Source organism: Ochotona curzoniae, unplaced genomic scaffold (assembly GCF_017591425.1).
Source record: "Ochotona curzoniae isolate NIBS_2020 unplaced genomic scaffold, NIBS_Ocur_1.0 scaffold_3171, whole genome shotgun sequence".
In the NCBI taxonomy this organism is placed as follows: domain Eukaryota; kingdom Metazoa; phylum Chordata; class Mammalia; order Lagomorpha; family Ochotonidae; genus Ochotona; species Ochotona curzoniae.
Window position 1 is genome coordinate 4,046,256 of NW_024467104.1, and position 23,851 is coordinate 4,070,106.

At 39.9% G+C, this 23,851-nt stretch overlaps 1 protein-coding gene across 4 annotated transcripts in view; it reads left to right on the forward strand.

The window, feature by feature from the left end:
• The first annotated feature begins 4,185 nt into the window (after positions 1-4,185).
• The window catches only part of MS4A8 (membrane spanning 4-domains A8), a 40,821-nt gene continuing 21,155 nt past the window's right edge, over positions 4,186-23,851 (forward strand). Inside the window, exons 1-6 of one of the 4 annotated variants that reach the window (XM_041004185.1) lie at positions 4,186-4,245; positions 5,216-5,359; positions 13,082-13,138; positions 15,232-15,351; positions 21,100-21,220; positions 23,148-23,287. Coding sequence is in view for 1 of the 4 variants with exons in the window: in XM_041004187.1 (XP_040860121.1) it covers positions 4,219-4,245; positions 5,216-5,359; positions 13,082-13,138; positions 15,232-15,351; positions 21,100-21,219 (468 nt within the window). In the remaining 3 variants the exon portion in view is untranslated. Of the gene's footprint in view, positions 4,246-5,215; positions 5,360-13,081; positions 13,139-15,231; positions 15,352-21,099; positions 21,221-21,507; positions 21,801-23,073; positions 23,288-23,851 lie in introns of those variants that run through there. The other 3 variants (XM_041004187.1, XM_041004184.1, XM_041004186.1) reach the window with 3 other exon arrangements.

The window sequence follows — 23,851 nt, forward strand, 5'->3', positions numbered from 1 at the left end:
ATCATCTTTCTCTCTCCCAAAAAGATAGCAGCAGTCATTAAGCCTATCTCACGGTCGAGTAGCAGTAAGTAGACAGCCCTAACCATGAAGCATTTTGTCAGAGAATGTGAACCTACATATATCCAAAAATATGAGGACCAGTATTTACAGCATAGAACTAACTACAAGTTAGATGACACCACACAGAAACAATCTGACAAATTCAGAATGTGGGAGATAAGGAATAAATACTAGTTTTCTTAATAAAACAAAAAAGCAGCTTTAAAAGGAGAGGAATCGTAAATAGATTAGTATGACTTAACAGATAAAGTAACCAAGTGAAATAATCAGACTTTATTTAAATTGTAATTCAAACAAGCCCATTTATGATAACACTTTCTCTGAGACAACCAGAAAACTTAAATATTAGGTAAGATTAAGTAACCTTTGATAACTTTACTAAATCTAATAATGACATTTCTTTTAAAAGTGAACAAAAAAAAACCTCCTCTCTCTCCTGTTGGAACACATACTGGAATATTTGAAGATGAAACAATGTGTCGCCTGGTCCAGGAAAAGTTACAAAGATGACAAGGAGGATAGCTGGTAAAATAAAGTTGTGAAGGATAGATGTTCAAGCTGGGTAATGACTAAGACGGAATTCAACATATCTTTTTCTGCATTTTGGTTTCTCGATATATTTGTTCTTCTCAAAAATTTAACATATCTAAAGAAAAATACTCCTCATCTCACTCTCGGGTCGTGCCAAGTCCCTGCATGATCTTCCTCCCCCAGCAGCCCCTTCTCCCCACTGCCTGCCTTAGCCAAATCCTCCTGGGAAACCCTCCCACGCTGATCCAGCTGCCAGGTATCTTTTCTCAACAGATGTCCGTGAGGGTCTCGCCTTCACCTTCCCTAGGTCTGTGATCGTGGGTCCTCCTTGTAGTGAGAACTGTCCAGAACGCCCCCATTGACAGGCCCACTTAATGTAAGATCTACAAGAAGGCAGGTTGTTTTCACCCTTTCACTGTCCAATGCCCACCTAACATTGGGAACAATGCCAGGCACATACTTGGCACCCAATGAAAATCAAATAATCGGCAAAACACCAAGCATAAAAACTCAACAGATACCATTCCCATATGCTACTCATAGTTAGCCATCTAATGAAAACTGTTTGAGAACTTAGTCCAGACTTTGGTGTGAAACAGGAATAAAGTCGGGTTCAGCACAAAAGTGCCTGCTGGAAGCAGTGCAGGATGTTTGTAAAAAGGCTTGGCCCCCAAAATCTTTCACCAAGAGCCACAGTGTGTGACCAGGGATCCCTTACCCACTCCACAAAAGAAAACGCTAAGAGCTCAAGATGCTAAGTCTAAGCCGTACCCGCACCCCGCTGAAGTGTGTGCTGGAGCTTCCGATTATTAAAGTTCCTCAAGGGGACTGTCTCCTCAGTTAAGCAACGCGACTGCCACGTGATCAGTGTGCAGATAGAGACGCGAAGACACACCAAGGACTGGGATGGTGCCCACACAGCTGGGAAGGAGCGCCTTTGTGTCAGTCCAAGACCTCCCAATCTTCCCGGCAGCCTCTGAGATCAGCCAAGCTGCCGGAGCTCCCAGAGGATGACTCAAGTGTGGGTGCAACGCTGGGGCAACGCTCTCGCCTTCCAAGGCACGCTCTTGGCCCCAACCGCGGCGTTAGAACCCCGCGAGGCAGGTGGGATGAGGGGCCCCACCGAGGAGGCAGTGCCCATTGGGCTCCGCGGGCCACAAGGCTCTGAAATTTAGCACACCGCTGCGGAATGATTCACAGTACACGTGAGTGTGGGGTCTGTGCTGATTTGTCACAGGTGTCAGGGAAAAAAATGAGCATCCATAGAGAGCAAGTGCTCCCAACGTCTCCATAGAGCATTTCCCAAACCACTTAGAGGGAGGGAGGAGCCCCTCACTATACCCTGGCACTTTTAATTTATTCTATACCTTTCCATTGTGTGTTTTTGAATACATGATCCTTTTTTTAAATGCACAGCACCCATTCAGACACAAGTTGGCTGATTCACAGGCAAACATTAAAAAAAAAGATGTATTGACTTAGATGTCCCATAATCAAAGAATAGGCTGTGGCAATAATAATCCCTGCATTCCCACCTCCCCGTTTTACATTCTCTGTGGCCTAGGAGATAGACCTTTGTTTTTGTCATAGAAACTAGTAAACAGTGTTCACCATAGGCATGGTTGATTTCCAAACAAAGTGAGTTAGAATTGTCCTCATTGTGTTTTCCCATCCTTGGATGCTCTACCAAGCACAGCTTGAGAGAAGCTTTTGTCGTGATTAGATGTTCTGCTGTACACTTGGAGCTGGACACTAGAAGTCCCCATGTCCAAAGGGACTCTTGTAAAAATCCTCCATATCAAAATCAGTTTGCCTTCTCAAGCCTGCTTAGTTGATGCTACACGCCCCAGTCAACCTTGGCTTCGCTGGATATGTATTCTCTGAAGAATGATTGTGCTGGTCTGTATTAACAATTAAAGGCCCCCCCCCCAAATTAATTCAGTGCCAGTGAACCTATACTACATGTTAAAGCTGACCTTCCCAAACACATGCCTAATATAAACAAATCCAGCCGTTTATGCAGAATGCAATAACAACCGGAGACATTGATCAGATTGATTTGGCAAGAAACTAACAAAATCCTACAGTTTACAAATGCTTTGCTGGAGTCGGGCCCTGCAACGCTAGTTTTTACAGAAGTGAAGTGTAGTTCAGAAAACCAGGAATCTGATGTCACCTAGTGGTGGATAGGTCACTGGCTGTGAATAATGAAGTGCCACATGAGGAAAGTGCAGTGTAGGTTAAGACATGCCCAGCTGTACAGAACTACATGAAGGAGTGTTCCCTGTAGCTGGAGGGCAAGAGCAGCCATCTAGAAATATAAAAACGTGATTTCCACATGGATTTTCTGGCTTGGCAATCTCACTGTGATCTAGTTCTTTTACTTGGGAATCGGATTTTTCTATTTTAATTTTGCAGCATGTTGGTTATGGGTTTATAACTTTAGATTCATTTATGTGGTTATCAAGGGTTTTTTTTCAATCTTGCAGCAAGCTGTATTTAGGGTGTGCCCCCCGATTTTTAAAGATTTATTTATTTTTATTGGAAAGTCAGATTTACGGAGAGGAGAGACAAATCTCCCATCTACTGCTTTACTCCCCAGGTGCCACAACAGCTGGAGCTGAGCTGATCCAAAGCCAGGAGGCAGGAGCTTCTTCTGGATCTCTCACATGGGTACACAGCCCCAGTTTTGGCTACGAGACAGTTAGGTGTCATGAAGTTACCATATTTTCTCTGAACCTTTGGAGAAGTGTTCTGCTCAACTTTGAGGAAAGCTGCAGGCAGATCATGCCGTCTTCCAATCTGAAACACCCATAGAAATGGCGGGAGTCACTGGAGTGTCAACCTCCAGGCATCTTTCCATGAGTTAGGCTAGCATGACAAAACACCACAATTACTGATGCAGTGATCTAGGAATAAGTTCAAGATGACCTAAACTCGAAGAAATAATTCAAATGAATCGTGTGAATTTTGGCAAAACTTCAGAAAGAGACCAAAAAATAGTATTCAAACACTGAAGTGGGGTCTGGGTGATCTGATAATCAAGTTTTTACAAGTCTGATGAGTTTTATACATCCATTTGGTAACCGATCCTTGATGATTAATGGTTGATATATAATGACCCAGGAGAGAGAGGCGTGTTTGACCATTAAAGCAGTCTGTGGCAGTGTTTTGGGGTGGGAAATGGCAGAGACACCTCTTGTTCAGTCTAGACCTTTGGTCTTGTTCTGAGTAATATTTGATGAACTTAATATTTTTAATGATGCTATAAGCTCACTAGTACCAGTTTTTGCTTCAATCAACTATGTTATTTATACCCAAGAATACTGAAGACTCACAAACATAATCTAAAGTTGCTAAATACGAATAAAATCTATTAGGACAGCTAGAATTGCCAAGATGCTAGCTGTGTTCAAGAAAGCATCACCAGGGAATTATTTTAACTGTTTCAGGGAAGTGTGAAAAATGCAAAAAAGCAACAATACACCCCTAATGACTTTTAAGTGTTTTATCCAAAAAAAAGTATTGCTTATTTTTTTCTACATTTTCCTTTAGGGATATATTCCATGCATTCTTCCAAACGTCTATGCCACATTTTGAATAATATTCCAGTATCCCACACTTTTGATGGCAAAAGAAATCAGAACACTTGGGGTAAGCAGTAAGTGCCACTTGAGTGAGTGAATGGCTTGGGTGTTGCAAGTTCAGAATATTTAAGAAAGGAGACATTGATTCCTCTATCTCATCTACTCAGTGGAAGAGAGCTGATAAACTGAGTCCCAAACATTCTAGCACTATGCTTTTCCCTTTGTATAAAGAGTTTGAAGACATCTTGAAGCTATGTTGTATGTAAGATGAGGTCAGTGATAATATTCAACAGATATTCTAGATCACAGGGTTTTAAGGACCTGGCAATGTCCTTAGCACACTCTTCATGTTTTCCCCCAGAAAAGTAATATTCTGAGCCACTATTCTTTTTCTCTTATCCTAACCAAACCTAACATGCCAGATTTTTCTACATGTTGCACCTAAAGTAGCAGAGGATTCAATCAGATCCACAGTCAGCACTATAAGAAAAAATGTGAAAATTGCCTAAACTGTTTGGGCCAGAGTCTGAGTGTTCAACACAATTGATTGCAAGTGAGTTCTATTCCATTTGTGTTGAAAATCATTGTCCCATTAACTGGTTCCAAGGGGTGATGGAAATGTATTAGAAAAAGGAGCTAGAGCTTAGGGTAGTAAATTCAGTTCTCTGGGGTTTTTATCCCCCTGACTAAACCCCTAACTCAGTCCATAAATAAACTGATAGACAACTTCATTTACAAGAAAGAAAATACACCAGTAAAAGTTAAAAAAACAAGCAAAAAACCTTCATGACTAATGACTGATGACTAATCCCTGCAAGTTACCAGCAAGTATTCCAAGTCCTTTCATGGCTGATACCTTCTTCCATCATCATGGCTTCTCTACACTTTGTGATCATTTAAAGGACTGAACAAGAGTATTCACCGGGACGCTTGTGAATCAGAAACACACAGGCTGAATACTCCCCCAAGCACTTTCTGTCATCTGATTTGTAATTCTTTAAATATGATTAACTGACTGTAACATTCTTTTCTTGTAGGCTATCCAAGTAATGATTGGTCTGATCAACTTTGCTATAGGATACCTCTGGCTACGCTTATTTACCAGACAGTATAACTCATTTACATTCAACTACACACCTGTCATCTTGTTTACGGGATACCCATTTTGGTCATTCCTTTTTGTGAGTAAAGTTTCTTGCTGAATATTATTTATACATTTATTTAATATCTTCAGCAACTTCTCTAACAAGCACAGTCCTTGAAAATATGCAAACCCTACTGAATGCCAGTGAATTCTTTCTTGGGTATTGGAAGATACTTTTAAATGATAAATGTATTTATGAAATTCTTCTGTTCATGGAGTCTGTTGAGTAAATCCTGTGACCAAAGGATGGTAAGATTCCTAATGGTAACAGTGGTCATGGTGAAGAGACAGTGAGAAAAAAATATTTACAGCCATGCATTTCAAAAGATGGTGATATTCAAAATATGTAAGGGGATCAAACAGTGCAATAGCAGAAAACCAAACCTGATTTTAAATGGGGCAAAAAACATACATAGGCATCTCTCAAGCAAAGGCATACACATCATAAACATGTATATAAGAAAATTCTCAACATCATTACTTATTCGGAAAATGCGAGTTAAAACCACAACAAAATATCACTTCATATCTGTTAGAATGGATTCTATCAAAGAGACACAAGGGAGCTGACATGTGGAACAGCAGTGAAGATGCCCTGTGCAACGCCTGCCTCCCACACTGAAGTGCTTAAAGTCAAGTTTCAGCTGTGCTCCTGATGGAGCTTCCTGCTAACACAGATCCTGGGGGGCGGCAGGCAGTGACTCAAGACATCGGGTTTCTGCCACCCATGTGGGAGGCCTGGATTAAGTCCCTGGCTCCAGGCTTTTGATCTGGCCCTCATGCTGACTATTGCAGGCATTTTTCAAGTAAAATAGGGAACAGAAGAGAGAGTTGGTGTCTCTCTCTCAAACATTAAGCTATTTGTTTAAACACAAAAGATAACAATTTTTATTCAGGGCTGATGCTATTTATGGTACATCAGAGTAAGCTGCTACCTATGATGTTGATATCCCATTTGGGGCCAATTCACATGCTGGCTGCTCTATTCTAAGCCAGCTGCCTGAGAATCCACCTAGGAAATCAGCAGAAGATCACTGAAGTACTTGGGCCCATGGCACCTGGATGGAATCTCTAACTCCTGGTTTTGCCTGGCCCCATTCCCTGATATGGCAGCCATTTGGGGAGTAAATCAGTAGGTAGATTTCTATTTGTCTTGCCCTCTCTCTGTAACTCTGCCTTTCAAATAATAGATATTTTTAAAAGAAAGATATTTTTAAAAACAAAGTATTAGCAACAGCCAGGAGCCCTGAGCGGTCCTCAGAAACAGAAGAACAGAAAACTTCCTTCCAGACTCAGGAGAAGAGCTTTCTCTGGTCCTTACTTAGTTCCAACTTTGGCTCCCCACCCTCTCTTGCAATGACCATCATGGTTGTTCCAGAACCTCAAAAGTTAGTTCAGCTAGACAGACAGAGACCAATAAGGAAAGCTTAAAACAGACAGGACAAAGTCAGTTTGGACTCCCATATACCTTACACAAAGATCAGTTACTCCTCACTAAGGTATTGAAATTTCTCTGCACAGCCCTCCTAAAGTTATTCTGCTCCTCAGATGTTATCATATGGCTTATTAGAGTTGTAAGCCTGTTTGGACTATCCTAAAATTTGTGAAGTTCAATAAAAATCACACTTGAATACTATCAGCTGCTAAATATAAAAATGAAAATAGACACGAGACAGCTGAATATTACCCTATAACCATTTTAAGGTTTATAGCAGTCAGTTGTGTATATACTAAAATTGAGTTGTCAGTGAAGTAGTTATAGGATGTGGATAAGAACTTGCATTTTCTAACAGATTGGTCACTCAATGCCATGTTAATTAACTTCATGATGTTGTAAATTTCCATGTTTCTTCCTGTTGTTGAATTGGTGTTGTGGCTTTTCATAGGAGGGGCATTATATTCTGACAGCTCTACTTTCAGAAAGGGATGGTCTCCCAATGAAACTGTTGAATTTATCTGGATAATTAGATGCTGGACTCTCTGCATGGCCCATGCCCACAATGAAGGAATTATGACTGGTTTTGAGCTATACTACTGTAACAATATGGAGAAATTCAATATGGGGAGAGGGCTTGGGGAGGGATTGGGGGAATCCCAGAGCCTGTGAAATTGTGTCATAAAATGAAATAATAATTTTTTAAAAAAGCATTAGCAACTTACAAAGGACAGGAAACCCTTGATCACTAATTATAAGAACATAAAATAGTACCAGAATTAATGAAAAACAGTGTAAGATTTCTCATAATATTAAAAATATATGTGGGTATTATGGCACAGAAAGTTAAGCCCCCACTCACAATACCCAGCCCACACCAGAGTGCCACTTTGGGTCCTGACTCCTCCACTTCCAATCTGGTTTCACCTAAGAGGCAGAAAATGATGGCCCAAATACTTGGGTCCCTGCCACCTGTGTAGGAGAACTGAGTGACATTCCTGGTTCCTGTCTTGGGCCAGGCCCAGCCCAGACCCAACTGCTGTGAGTGCTTGGGAGAGAGGCAGCCGATGAAGGAATCTCTCTTTTTTCTCTATCTCTACCTTGCTACTTTTACAATGAATGAATAAATATTCATTTAAAACAAAAAAGAGTTACCACCTGATCTGGAAATTGCTCTTCCAGTTATATATCCACAGGAAATGAAATCAGTGTGCAAAGAGAGATCTCCCATGTTCATGGCAGTGTTAGTCACTGTATTAAAAAGAACAAATCCGTTTAAGTGTCCATTAATGGTTTAAACAATGCAACACACATTCACATACACACGCAAATACCACAAACATCAGAAAGTTTATGGAAAATTGAGTTAAAAAGTAAGTTTAATTTGGTGCAAAAAATTTTGAAATCCATGCATAATTCTCTCTAAATATTCATTTTCCATGAAATTTTTGAAGCCTCTCTCTCTCTCTCTGTCAAACACACATGTACACACAGCCTGAAATTTTTGTAACAGCATTCAGGAACATGGAGAGCACTGTCCTAGGGGAGATAATTTAGTAAGGCAAACCCAGAAAGACTGCATGATCTTCGCTTGACACGCAGGATCAACAAGAAGCAGCAGTCAAACTCACAGAAGCAGAGAGTAGAAGGATGTTTCCAGGTGCTGAAAGATGGAGGAAAGGAAGGCATATGGCTTGGTATGAAGCTTATTTTATACAGATGCCCACTGAAATTTTTTGGTAGAGTAGATATCAAACACTCTCACCAAAGAGAATAATGCAAAATAAGGATGTGTAGTAATCATTTTACAATACATATGCACTAAAACATCCTACAGACCATAACTATATGCAGTATTTGTCAATTATATCTGAAGAAATACAAAATTAAAAGCTCAAGATCCTTACTCCTGACCCATTTACCTTTTAATGAAAGATAAACAGCAGAAGATTAAAAAAAGATTGGGTGAGGGAAACATACAGGAGGGTACTAAGGCATGAGGTCAGCACAGGTTGGAGTATTTTTTCAATGCTTAATCCTCGATGAGATGGAGAAATAGGAGACAAAATGTGAAGACATCGGAGTGATAAGCCAGAGGGATTCCTGGAATGATAGTGTACAAGAAAGGGTAGAACAAGTCTTGGTGTTTACTGAACAAACAAGAGGCTGTTTAAATGGAATGAACTGAGAAAATATCGGAAGGAAAAGAAGTGAGCTGTATGACAGGAGACGTGATGATCTAAGGATCTACAGTCAACATATACGTGTGTATATATTCATAGAATCATTGACAGCCATTTCAGGCTGGTGAACTGAGGAATGACATGATTTGCCGGAGTCCACCTCCAGCTGAGTTCAGAGCTTGAGAAGGGTGCGTGAAACAGGCATAGAAAGAAGAAAAGAGATGGACCACTACAATTTCAAGATCATTGTGGACCATGCGAGAAAGCTGTCTGCTTTATTTATACAGAAGCAACACACGGTTTTCTTTTAGGGCATTTTGACATAGCTTCAGGGGGGGGGGGGGATACGATTTATAACAGCTTGAGAGGTGAGTGAGGAAGGATTCCACATTCCTTGCTTATCTCGGCTTGCCAGCCCCACCTGCTCTCCTCAAGTCTGGGCTCTATCCTTGGCACACCTGTGACAGCCAGACCCCTACCTTGAATTATGTGTGGGTTAGTAAGTCTGAGGCCTTGGCTTATGGGGATTAGGGGCCATTGGCACTAAAGGCCATTGGGCCTGCAAGCTCACACAGTTTGTTAACTAAAGAAGTAAAGCAAGAGTTATAACGGCAGAAAGAATTGCAATTGACAATGAGCCATGTTTACTCCATTTAAGTTTCAACTCTACAATGGGCAAGTGAATGCTTCCAAAGATAATTCTACAAATGGTTTCACCTTAAGAGAGGGCATTATCCATTCTGATGTCGCAGCTAAGAATTTCTCAGTAGACAACACATCTTATTCAGTAACACACTCCTACTACAATTCTTATTCTACAACTTATCCATCACTTAATGGGAGAAATACATCAAAAGAGAAAAAAAATAAAGATTTAAGATAAAAAGTTTCCAACATTAAATCCCTCTACAACTGCAGGTTCTACAACCTCATAAATGATCAAACAGTAATCAAAAGTATATCTTTATGATGTTAGTAAAATCACCCTATATTTCCTCTAGTTAAAAAATTATGGAGGCAGCTAAAGCAACTACATGTTCTATGTTCTACAGAGTTGCAAGGACAGGCTAACCTTTAAGGTTACAGTCACTATATTTTTGCCATAGCAGGATAGCCTTTAGGGTCACAGTAGCTATGTTCTTTATCATAGCAGGAAGGCCTTTAGGGTCACAGTAACTATAACAGGATAGCCCTTAGGGTCCCAGTAACAAGATAGCTTTTAGGGTCCCAGTAGCTATATTTTTTGTCATAGCAGTTGCAGCCCATACTCTCAGCACTTCCATTAGTTTGTAAAATTCTTATCAAGCCATCTCCCAGAAAACATGCTAAATGTTTGAGCCAGATTTTATGGCAATGGGTAGGCACACAATAAAGTCTCTGGAAACAGCATGGGCTTAATTGTACTCCTGTGCACAGTTAAAGGCCCACTCACCAAGACATTATCAGTAACATTAACTCCTAAGCTCATGTTGGTTGTAAAAGCCATCTTACAGGAGCAAACAGTGCCTCAATAGATTACAAAAATTCTTAGTTGGGTGGTTGAGTGTCCATGTGAAAGGGGGTGAAACTGCGTCAAGGTGGTCAGAGAGAAATCCCTCGGGCACTGCCAAACAGCTGGAAGCTCCCCTGGGCCGTGCCAAGCAGGGGAACTGTTCCCCTTACAACTTCATGTTATTCACACCTACTGCATGGACCCAGCAATGATTGAACCTAAGGATTTAAAATACAAGTGTAATCATACAGTAGTTTCTTTTTCCCTGTATGGCTTATTTAACTTAGCATAACATCTAGATCCATCCACAATATGTCAAGTGTACCTCCTTTGGTTTTTTTCCCCTTTAAAATTTTTTAAACTCTTTATTTTTTTATTTCTTATTATACAATTCCAAGTGCTCAGGGATCCCCTCCCCCACTGATTTGCCCTGTATTATTATTATTATTATTATTATATAGTTTTTCAAAAACCTTCACAAGTCCATCATTCTTCTACTTAAGTGTACACTGACATTGTAGGTATAGACAATAGTGGAAAGTCTAGCATCCTATTTTCAAGATGTATTTAATGGTTTCATTGGGAGTCCATCTTTCATTTGGGAGTACAGATGCATGCTGCACTGTATCCTCACTTCTTAGTATGATAGTCTCCATTATACAGTTCCTCTAGATGAATATATATAATTATTTATTTGTCTATGTATCTGTTGATCTTGTATTTTGCATGAAAATTGTCATATAGCGGAGAAAACATATGATATTTGTTCTTTGGGGATTGGCTTGTTTCACTGAGCATAATTGTCATAGCGGGGATCATTTTGTTGCAAATGGTAGAATTTAATTTGTTTTCATAGAGTAGATGTACCATGGTTTCTTTATCCATTTCTCTTTCAGTGGACATCTGTGTTGTTTCCATGTCTTTGCTCTTGTAGACTGTGCTGCTGTAAATACGGGATTACAGGTCACATTCCCATATGCATGTTCCATTTCCTTTGGATATGTTGCAAGGGATAATTGTGTCACATAGTAAATTAATTTTCAATTGTCTTAGCACTCTCCATACTGATGTTCATGATGTCTGTACTAGCATACACTTCACCAATAATGGAGGAGGGCGCCTTTCTCCCCACACCCATGCCAGCAGGTGTTGTTAGTACACTTCTGAATGCTGGCCAGTCTCACTGGAATTAGATGGAACCTCAATGAGGTTTTTAATGATATTTTTCTGATAGCTAGAGAGCCTGAGCATTTTTGCATATGTGCATTAGCTATTTGAATTTCTTCTTTTGAAAGATGTCTGCTCATTTCTTTCACCTATTTCTGCACAGGATTGTTTGTTCTGCTGTTGTTGAGTTTCTGCAGGCTTTTGTAAATCCTAGATATTTGTCCCTTATCTCTTGTGTGGTGTGCATTTTTTTTTTTTTTGTGGTTGTTGTTGGTTGCTTCTTCACTTTGTGGATCATTTGCTCTGTTGTACAGAAACTTCTCGGTTTGATGTGTTCCTGTTTCTTTATTTTGATTTGACTACTTGTGCTCTTGGTGTTTCCTTTTTTTAGAAATGAATTTGTTTTTCTTTGCTAACTGCCTACAAGTAAAATGTCTTAGTGACAGAAGTATTTGGTGATTAAGTTAGTGTGCTTTATTTTGAAATCCTTCAAGGAATATCTTGGAATGGAAAGAGCTCGTTCAACTCTCAGTTTGGAGGTTACAGTTTAGGAGCACAATGACCTATAGGAGGAAGCATCAGAATAACAATCAAATGGTAACGCAGGAAGCAGAAAGAGAGCATCCATGCCAAACTTGAATTCAAATATTAACTAAAACTCTGGTGCTAACCATTTTGGTCATCCCCAGGGACCAAAATATCTCCCAACAGACCCGCTTTGTGGACACTGTAAGTACATCAAGCCTTCACCCTTAACCCATCAAGCATTAAAGATATCAGTGTTCAAATATCTGTGTGAGTGTTAGGCAACCAAATTCTCCTGCTCCTACAGCAATGATATCTACTATTTCCAGGAAAGCTAGAGAACAAGAGACTCAGTTGTGATCCTTCATGAAACCCCGACACATTCAGTTCTGAGAACTTTTGAAATATTGTAATCCTCATATCTCATGGGACATACCTTTCTTTTTTTTATTATTATTTCTTGATACAATTTAGTTGGCAACGGGCTCTTCCCTCCCCTAAATTCCCTCCCCTCCACTCTGTTCTCCCCTCTTGGTTCATAATGTGTGTCCATCATGAATTCTCCCAAGTCAAATGGACCTCCTTGGTATGAGCAAATATTATTCCATCGTACTCATAAATCCAATCATATACTACATTTCTTTTAAACATTTCTAAGTTCAATCAGAATACATTGATAGCAGACACATTTAAATAAAACATTTTTTCCATTCCAAATATGAGTTTCACACTATTCCAATCATGGTTCTCCATGTCTGTAGTAAAGATCCATGGGGTTTATTGCTGGATGATTTTTCCAAGAGCTATCACGAAACTAGAATAGAAATTTGAAAAGTTCAGCTAAAGTCCTCTTAAACTGTGATATTTATGGGCTTCAAGAATGGTATTGAAAACTCTAAGAAGAGTTTCTTAGGTTACAATGAAAATACACTTATTTATGCTTCTTTTTGTTCCTAGTATGTCACATCTGGAGTTCTTGCAATAGCAGCAGATAGGAGGCATACTCCACTACTGGTAAGTCAGAATGACTGCAACAGTTTGAGAGAAAAGTTTGTTAGAATCAAGATTATCACTAAGGGGGAAATGCCATTGCTTCTTTTTTTTTTTTTAAGATTTATTTTTATTGTTTTGTCATTGGAAAGGCGGATATACAGAGAGGAGAGACAGAGAGGAAGATCTTCCGTCCGATGATTCACTCCCCAAGTGAGTGCAACGGGCCGATACTATGCCGATCCGAAGCCAGGAGCCTCTTCCGGGTCTCCCACGCGGGTGCAGGTTCCCAAGGCTTTGGGCCGTCCTAGACTGCTTTCCCAGGCCACAGGCAGGGAGCTGGAAGGGAAGCGGGGCTGCCGGGATTAGAACCGGCGGCCTTACGGATCCTGGCGTGTGCAAGGCGAGGACCTTTAACCACTTGCGCCACCGCGCCGGGCCCGATTGCTTCTTTTTTTTATTTATTTATTTTTATTGAAAAGTCAGATATACACAGAGGAAGAGAGACAGATAAAGGGCTTCCGTCCAATGATTCACTCCCCAAGCAAGTGCAATGGCCCATGCTATGCCCAAAGGCGTGAGCCCTGCACCCATGTGGGAGACGTAAACAATGCTCATTTCCTGACTTCTGTTGTCGTGGCTCAGTCCTAGCTTTTTTTGTGGTCATTGAGGATATGAACTACGAAAAGTTCCCACCCACCCCACCTCTGTGCCTCTAACTCGGTCTAAATAAATCTTTAAAAAAGAAAACCAGTTTTATAGAATCCATACCATATTCATGGTTTAAGAAAAAAACAGGGCCCAGCGTGATAGCCTAGTGACTAAATCCTTGCCTTGAATCTATCAGGATCCCATGTGGGTGCCGGTTTGTGCCCAGGCTGCCCTACTTCCTGTCCAGCTCCCTACTTGTGGCCTGGGAAAGCAGGAAAGCATGGTCCAAGACCTTGGGACCCTTGGGACCCTTGGGACCCTGTACCCAAATGGGAGACTGGAGAAGCCTCCTGGCTCCTGGCTTCAGATTGGCTCAGCTTCAGCCGTTGCAGCCACTTGGGGATTGAGCCAGTGGATGGAAGATCATTCTCTCTGTATCTCTTCTCTCTGTATATCTGCCTTTCCAATTAAAAAATAATAAATAATAACAAAATAAATCTTAAACACACACACACAACCGTTAGGGTCCAACTAGCTGCTAAAAGTCCTCACCTTACACACACTGGGATCCCATATGGGTGCCATTTGTAATCCTGGCAGCCCCACTTCCCATCCAGCTCCCTGCTTGTGGCCTGGGAAAGCAGTCAAGGACAGCCCAAAGCCTTGAGACCCTGCACCCACATGAGAGACCCAGAAGAGGGTCTGGGCTCTGCATTTTGCATTGGCTCAGCTCCTGCCATTGAGGCCACTTGGAGAGTAAATCATTAGATGGAAAATCTTCCCCTCTGACTCTCCTCCTTTCTGTATATCTGACTTTCTAATAAAAAACACAATAAATCTTTTTTTAAAAAGCTGTTAAAAATGTTTTTTGCAAGTTTAGAGCCTGTCCCATTAAAAGTAAGTGTAAGACAAGAATAAAACTTTCATTACCCCGACTGAGCAGAATTTGGCATGATAGTGGAACAAGGTAAGAAAAATGTTGTAATATAAATGTGAAGAAGGAAGGGCCCAGGTTCATTATTTTTTTTTTAAATACAAAGATACATGATTTTTTCAGAGCCCAGGAAAAAGCTTTTACATTTCAGAAACTCAGTAATCCACATGTCTGGTTTCATGAGCAGCACACAGGCTGCTGAGCCTCTCTGAGGCGTCAATATCGATTAATTCTCCTAACACTTAGTGCCAACTTTTCTTCCCCATTAGATCAGCACATTGTTGTCTGGTGTAGTTTGGAATTTTGTGTTTAATGAGTGGATTAAGTGTTTGCATGCAACAAAAGAGAGCCTTGGCGTCCCGTTGTGATTTTGACAAATTTGGATGCTAGAAACTCTTAGAGAGTAGCATCGGATTCCAAAGAATTAATAAGTCATAACAAATTAACAGACTTTTCAAAAATGCAAGCTGATGGCCTCGTGCCGATGTGTCTGTTCTGCATTTAACTAGTGGATGTTTTGTATCTGTTCCAGCTGGGATGCACCATAAGGACAAACATTAACAGTGGGAGCCTTTCATTGGTGGCTCAGATTTTAATTATAGTCGAAATTATATTAGTCGCCGCAAGAAGAGTAAAGATTCAGTGGACACACGTAAGTACAGTGTTAATTTTTTCACAGAGACTTATATACTTTAAAATTGTTTCAAAATGAGCAGAGAGCAGTTTGGTGTTAAAGAAACATAAAGGTGATGAATATGAATTTGAGTCCAAACGACCAAATAGATCTTATCCTGTGCTCACACATACACGCAAAAAGGACACTTTGGGATGCCATGAATTCTTTCTTGACATGATATTAACCATCTGAATTTAAACTAAATACTGTATACTGGATGTGAAGGTGGAAAAGCAAACACTGGTAGGTTGATCATCAAATACAGACATCTTTTTTAGGCTCCTCATTTCTTGAGATTATAGGAATGTGTGTATATATCAGATTTTCCTTAAGTCAGGTTTCTAAGCTGTGTCACCCACAGGTCTACAACTGAGTTTCACTTTTTGCAGTTGCTACCCAGTACTTGCTGTTTGCAGTCATTTGTGCCACTCCCTCCAGTGATATACGAACATATTTACATATGTATATGTACACATATATTTCTAGAACATACAAGAACACTTCCAGAGTTCTAAGAATAGATGAAATGAGGGGGAAAGAAAGAAATCCAAGGTATTCGTAGTTGAAGAGTTTTCCTATCATAAGCATCAGTGCAATTGTATCATCTTAGGGTTACACTTCATACTTTACACCATTTATACACTGCATGCCTTAAGGAAGGTCTTAAGGATCCTGAAGACAAACACGTGTACATGCGCCCTTTTCAGACCACACTGCTAGTTCAGTGATGTAACAGTTCAGATCCTATGTAGAGGTCCATGGAAATAAATTGTGTAACTAGCTGATAGGTATTCAAAGCTGTGTGGACAAACAGAATTGAAATATGAATTTATCTTTGGTACAAAAAATTTTTTTTGAGAGAAAGAAGATGATGGGATAGGGTAAGGACACATTTAAAGAGATGGGGAATCATTAGCCAGGATGAGGCACAGAGGGCACATTCCAGGAAATAGGGAGGGACAGGCTGATGGCAGAGGGGCACCTGGAGACTGGCAGACACTGGAAAGACAATGATGTGGTATTGCAGTGACCAGACACCCAGTGGCAGTCAGCAAGCAGTAATCTGAGCTCCACCAACAGCAAGGTGGAAAGAAGTGTCCACTGGGAGCTCAGAGGGTGAACCCAGAAAAAGAATTGTCCATCCTAATGATTTGTTTGATTTGATCAGGAGCAAAGACAGAACAGTAGACACCAAATAGGCAGTGCGGGGACGGGGTGGATCTCACAGCCCAGAACCCCAACAAGAGCCAAATGATGGACTTATGACTGTTTATGAAGAACTATACTATTGTAATAATATAGAGGAGGTCACCTCGGGGATAGGGTAAAGGAAATCCCAAAGCCTATGGAACTGTAGCATAGTAATAATAATAAATGGGGAAAAAATTAGAACTCGTGCATAGCTTTTTCATAATATGTACTTTCCATGAAATTTTTTGATGATCTCATGTATATACCCAAACACACGTGACATATAGCAAAGGCTTAACAAATCATGTTACATTCAGAGGGCACTGCTCCATTCCCTAGACATTCACTGTGCTTCCCACTGAGATCGACCTTCATCACAAAATTTGAACGCCAGGAATGTTTGAAGTATGCTAACTTTTCACGCCTAAAGTTAGAGAAGTAGCATAAGAATGGACGTTCAATAGAAGGACATAGAATATGGAAAAACCTCTGGTATGATTTTTCTCATTTTAATTCCAAAAAGTTCTTGACATGACCAATATCATAGCGTGCCATACTGGAACTTCCTTATTCCCAGTTGGTAAAATTGCTATTCATACATGATAGATGCATTCGCAAGTGTCAACCATCCGAGGTTTAGTAATGTTTATTCAGGACTGGTGTGTCCAACTCTGCTGAGTCTGAGGCTACAAGTAAGCACTGCCCTTGGCTGAAGGCAGGCCAGCTGAAAACCGTGAGATCACAGATCCTTCCCTCCAACGAGCCTCCTTGTCCTCCATGAAATGGGCCCACTTCTCTGTTTACCAAAGGCTGTCAGAAGAAGCAACCTTTCTCAAGTACTCTGCAACTGTTCTGCAAACAAAACCATTCACGTGTCCAAGGGGGAGTTTAAAATAACTGCTCCAAGCAGCTTTCTGGAAACTCATATAAACAGAAAAATTCCTAGAAGCTTCTCTTGCTAAAAACTATTTCTTTCTTTCCCTATGTTTACACTTGCATGTTTTTGATATGCAGTATTTTTATAATGTAATTCTTTCCAATGTATATTAACTGAATATATAGGTAATAAGTCATAAATTTTAATATTCTATATATGATATGAAAAAGATTAAGAATGTCTACAATAATATAATTAGAACTAATTAAAATTTGTTTTAGCCAAATCATTTGAAGTTGATAGTATATCTGTGTGTATAGGTTGAACAATATGAAATTGTTGATATCAGACCGCTTCGAGTTACAGAAATGTCAATATTCCATGGTTCAATCAAGCCTATTGAGCCATTCAATATGTGAACTTTGGAACACTGTCTTTATGAAATCAAAAGAAAAATAAAAACTTAAATATGTTGGTTTTATGATACCAGACATCCCTAAAATTGAATCACAGCTTTTGCTCTTAAGTTTTCTGCTGGTCAGACTAAAAAGGAAAGCCCAGTTGTTTAATGATTAAAAGTGTCTGTTAGACAGAAATATTTCCATTTATCCTGAATAATCAGATTCTTGAAATACTAGTTTGAAACAGTCCTTTCTGCAATGATAGGTATCAGTTGTTCTTGTACAATTCAATGTACTAGACTGTGTGATGAAGCCAACTAGAAGTGAACATGAAAGCTACGTTTCATTCGCTGCTGAGATTCCCACATTCCCAGCATCTAAGATGGCACCCAAGAGGCATGGCTTTTATGTTTGTACCTGTTCACTGACTGTGAATAGTAATATTAGTATAGCAAAGGATAGAGCAGCTTCCACATGTCTATGTGGTTTTTAAGCCTTCCGAGAAAATATTAAGGAAACTCTGCAAAGAAACATCTTCCTAAGGAGTCAAGAAATGGCAGGTCAAGAATAATGATTCTTAGTGATCTGGTTTGCTCAAGACATAAAACTTAGCAAAATTAGGAATTGGCCAGATTGCATACCCTCAATAACAAATAAATACCCTGTAGCGCCTTGATACACATATATACATATATATATATACACACATATATACATATATATATATACTGTTCTGCATTGATTAGAAGATAAAAATATTTATGACGGCATGTGTTTGTTAAAATTAACAGGAAGATACTAGATCGTGGCTTGTTAATGTCATTTGAAAAGCAAGGTTTTAATTCAGTTAGGTAGCTGGCTCTCATTTGCTCTCATAATCAGTTATAACTGGGACTTTTCTTAAGTCCATGACTGCACACAAGGTACAACAGAAATCATATAATATTTCAACTGGAACATTTTGGTAAAAAGCATGTCCCTCAAATGAACCTTGAGGAGATACTTAATATTATTCAAAGCAAATCTGTATTCAAAGACCATAACTTGCCAGTCACATTGTCAAAAAAAAGTTTGTAGCAAGATTAACAAAAACTTAAAGAAGTTTACACTTGCAAAATATTTAACTCATTATTTGAAAACAGTGGAATTGAGAGACAGTTGCCCAAATTAATCATTTTTATTATAAAATGATCAATATCAAGTATTCTTCATGGTGATCATGACTCAACTCGACCAGTTGTCTACAGAATCCACGTTTGCTGTGTGACAAGCTCATTAGCATTTACTCTAGGTAAAGCATGCCTGAAGATACTCCAAAAAAAAATCCCAATTATCAGAATATCATCCAAGGCCCAAGAGAGACCAAATATTGCTCTTTTATATCAAGATCTGCAAGATCTGTCAGAAGATTAAGTTCTGATCACACAAACTTTCAGTCAGATTCCAATGAAAGGTTGTCCCAAGGATCACCTGCTGAGGGCCTGTGCAGCAGGAGCCAGGATTAAAAAGGAAAAGGACCTACAAGTACAAGAAGTCTGGGACACAAGCAAAGATTAAGGAAGGCCTGAGGGACACTGCTTCTTTTTCTTTTTTTTTTTTTTCCTTTATTTGTGTAACTTTTTTTCTTTTTCATTTTGAATTTTATGGCACAATTATATAGGGTCTGAGATTCCCAACCTCCCGGCTGATTTTCCCCGTATTGTTACAATAGTATATTCCTTCATAAGAAGTTATAATTCCATCAGTCTGTTATTTAAGTGTGCCCCAACATTGCTGGTACAGACACTGACAGACATTCCAGCATCCCATTGTCTGGACATGTCCAACACTTTCATTGGGAGTCCGTTTTTTTTATTTGGAAGTAGGGGGTGCATATTGCAATGTATCTTCACAAATAAGTCAAACCCAAAAGGACAAATACCATATATTCTCTCTAATACAAGGAAACCCTCGTACCAATTAGGCTTTTGTGTTTTCTTTTTGTCACCTATGTGCTGGTTATTCAGGGGCACATTTTTTTTTTTTTTGATTCTATGGTGATGTATTCTTTTTTTTCCTTTTTTCATTTTGTCTTTGTTTTAGCTTCCTATCTGTTGTTGACATCATTTTGTGGCTTCCACTTAAGGGAATGTATAGTGATGCAGTAATGGAGCCTACCATATCCAGATGGGATCCTACTTTCAAAAGAAAAAGAACCCCACCGGACTCTTCACAGGAAATTTTATTTTTTTTTAGGGCATCCAAATTCTCTACAGAGATGGTGATTGTCCTACTGCTAACTGGCCCCTGAGACCTTCGGGAGGCTATTAGGTGAGGAAAGGGAGGAAGAGAAGCTCGGTGAGCTTGCTGTCTTAGGAACCACCCCTGCAGCTGAGGGCTTCCACTGGCCGCTGGCCGCTGGCCGCTGCTTAGCTTGCAGCAGGCTCTGGCAGAGTTTGTTCACAGACCATTCAGTTCAAGCTCAGCTGTCTCCTCTTCTGGTTGTTGATTGTCTTTCCTGCACATTCTCTGACAATCACCAATGAGAACAAGCTCGTGTTCATACAGTATCAGAAAATGAAGTCATACATAGTCTTCTGGAATGTTTTACTACGTACATACATATGCTCACACATACAGATTTCATAAATGTTGGTGCTAACAGAATGAAGTAGAGCGAAGTGGAGAACTTCATATGGGGAACAATTCTGCAATGTTTAGCACAAATCAGGTCTCTTGAAATCTCAATTATCTAAAAAATTGTCAAAAAGACAAAAATGTGCAGCAAACTTAAATAACATTGTATATCCAACTTAATTATTGCATAGATATTAAGTAGTATAAGATCAGGTACAAAAAAGTGACTCAGTGTACATAATTTTAAGTGAAAAAAAATGAGATATGCTGCTTACAACTATAACAATGTTATAGAAATAGTCATATAAGAAAACAAAAATCACAGGTTTAAACCCTATCAAGACAAGGGCATTCAAGTGCCATCAGCAAACACCAAACTTCGTTTTCTTCTGCTTTAGGATGAAAATGGTAAGGCAATCTACCATAAGGAACTGTTGAGTGGATTCAATGAGATAATGCTCATAAAGTGTCTATCACAAATGCCTCATCGTACAGTAAATGTTCCATGTCAATGCAGTACAGTGGTGGTACCAGTATCCTAGGCAACTTTTCCTTTTCTATTTCCAAGCATTTTGCGTTTTACATTATTTTCCTACAAATTTTAAGTATGCGAATATCTCTATTTCTTCTTATCTTTAGCGAAGTGGAATGATTCTGTCGTCCTATTTGTGGGTTTTCTCTTGGCTAGAAATGACTCTAGCTTGGTCGGTGGCCAGATGGGGGATAGAAGAGACTGAGTTTAGCGCCCTCAACATATAATGTGAGTATTTCATTTCTCTGGCTACTTAGGAACTATTGGAAGTTCAGGAGAAATGTTTTTGCTCTTAATGTTTCCTCCAAGTACAAGTGGGATGAAAAGCTCAGGGCTAGATTCATCTGGGTGTAACTGAAGATGAAGCTTCCTACCACGTGTTGAATCATCTATTTAGTGGAGGGTTAAAACTTGTGATTATAAAGTAAACAGAAGAGCCCCAGCAGGCTCAGGTGTCCGCGTGGATGTCCTCGGGCAACGCCATCGCCCGCCGACCTACGTTCTTGACCGCAACTGCGGCGTTAGAACCTCGCGAGGCAGGGATGAAGGGGGCACCGCCGAAGAAGCAGCGCCCACCAGGCACCACCTGCCTCAAGATCCCGAACTGAGCCAAATCAGCCTGAGTCAAGGCCTGACCTGCGCTGACACCTTAGCCTGCTTCATCCCCAGTGCTCCTATCACTAGGAATGTTTTCACGGTAATAGTAGTTGAGTTGAAACCATCCATGCCCATCCTACACACCTCGGCGCTAGTCACACATGTAGGTAGCTTACCGCGCATTACTCGGGAGAGTCTTCCATCATTTTGAGTAAGTAAAGCCGGCGGGGAGATGACTTTGTCATTTGCCACCCCTTGACAAGCCAAAGCTGAAATTCTCAGCATCCAGGCGATTTGAAATCCTGTTGGAAATCAGCTTTCATTTTCTCTTTTCATGCTAGTGTTTTGGCTTGCCATCGGGGATCCTCTTGAGCTTGGGTGTCCAGCTATTTTATGGGATCACTATTTATCATCTCAAGATGTTCATCCAGGGACTTCAAAGTGAATTTTTTATATTCACCAAACTTAGACTCTCAGTCATTCTATTCCCAATGTGATGGAAAACCATGTGGACTTTCAACTTGCTTTTTAGGACAGTAATAATAATAATATTCATTGCACACCTGCCACTTCACAGACACTTTTCCAAATTCCTTCTCTTAGCACAATACACCATTTAAAACAATGAACTTTTGGTGGAACTAAAACTGATCACAAATGACAGGAAAGTAATTTGAAGTTAAGGTCCTCGGAAGCCTGAGGGTACATCTTGAAACACTCTTTTTTTATATATAACTTTTCTGAAGACAATGGAACTCCCCTCCCCTTACTTAAATGATGTGAGGAGATTTGACGGATTGCCAAGATGTGGGGAATGTTCTGGAGAGGCTATGGAAAGAACAAGGAGCTATTGAAGGAGACAAGGTGTCTTTGTAACAGTGAAAGCAGAAAGTAAGCTGATTATCAATTCAGCCATTGTTCTTGGTCTCCCATTTCCATCCCTGCACTCCCCTCTTGATGTAGCAATAGATGTAGCTATTGTTGTCTCCATGTTTTTAAATGACTGATCAATTTTGGTTGGGTTGGATTGATTTTTGAGGGCAGTTGGTCAAAGAAGAGGAAGTTGTAGAGAAGCAGTGAGCATATCCAGGTTTAACCATCTATCGGTCAGTTCCTGGGTACCATTTTCATTCCTGTGAAGACCAGCAGCTTGAATAGAGAATAGCAGCCAGCCAAGCCTGGGCAATGCAGTGCTCACAGAGAAGCTTAGAGAAAGATGCAAGGCACCGAGCATATGAGAACCTGCCAGGCTCGTTTCTAAATTTATATCATCAAGACTAATTTAAGATGTGGTTAGAGTGACATTGATTAGACTGGTAAACAAGAAAACACCAAGCACTGAAAAAGCTGTTCAAAAAAAAAAAAAACAAAAACAGATTTGACTCTCCTAATTCTGAAAACTCACTGAAATGTGGAGCAATTAGGAAACTCTTAATCAAGACAGCATAGCTGAAACTGGGTAAGAGAGTTTTGTTGTGTTTCAGTTTATCCTAACGCCATTTGTCACTCATCAGCTCAGCCTCAATCCCAAGTTAAAATGTTTGCATTCCCAATACAGGTACTCAGTACCAGAAGGAGAACACGCTTTATGATCAAAGACTTGTGGTGGTTTTTTCGCTTTGTCTGGTGGTTCCATGGAAGCCATGCTCAGAAGGATTCACATTAATCTTGTCTGCCTTAGAAGTACCCAGATCTCAGGTATCTGCTTGACAGAAATACATGAATGATGCCAGTGCCCCACTCATCACTGTCTGAGGGATAATAGTTGGGACAAGAGTAGACTAAAAATCATAGGACAGGGGCTAGGGAATGAGTTGTTATGAATAGTAAATGTTTGGAAACGATCCAACATAGTTTTGGGAATCTGACAGAGTCCGTGTAAACCCTGGGCAGGATCATGGGCAGACAAATACGCTGTCTTCTCGGCATAACAGTCAGGTTCCATGCAAATAGGAAATGGAACATAAACAGAATAGCCTTCAGTCTATTTTTGTTGATTTTTTATAAGCTATAAGAAAATAGTGTTATTCTATATATGCATGCCAAGTTTTCCCAAAACTCTTTATTGAAGAGTCCATTCTTCCCTATTATGTGATTTTAGCCTCTCTATTGAAAAATCAATTGGAAAAAAAAAACCTCCATGAGATTATTTCTGGACTCTCTAATCAATTCCATTTGTCTGTGTCTCTGTTTTTAGGACAGCACCATGCTGCAATGGTTCTTTTTCTTTTTTAATTATTTTATTAGTTTATGATGCAGTTC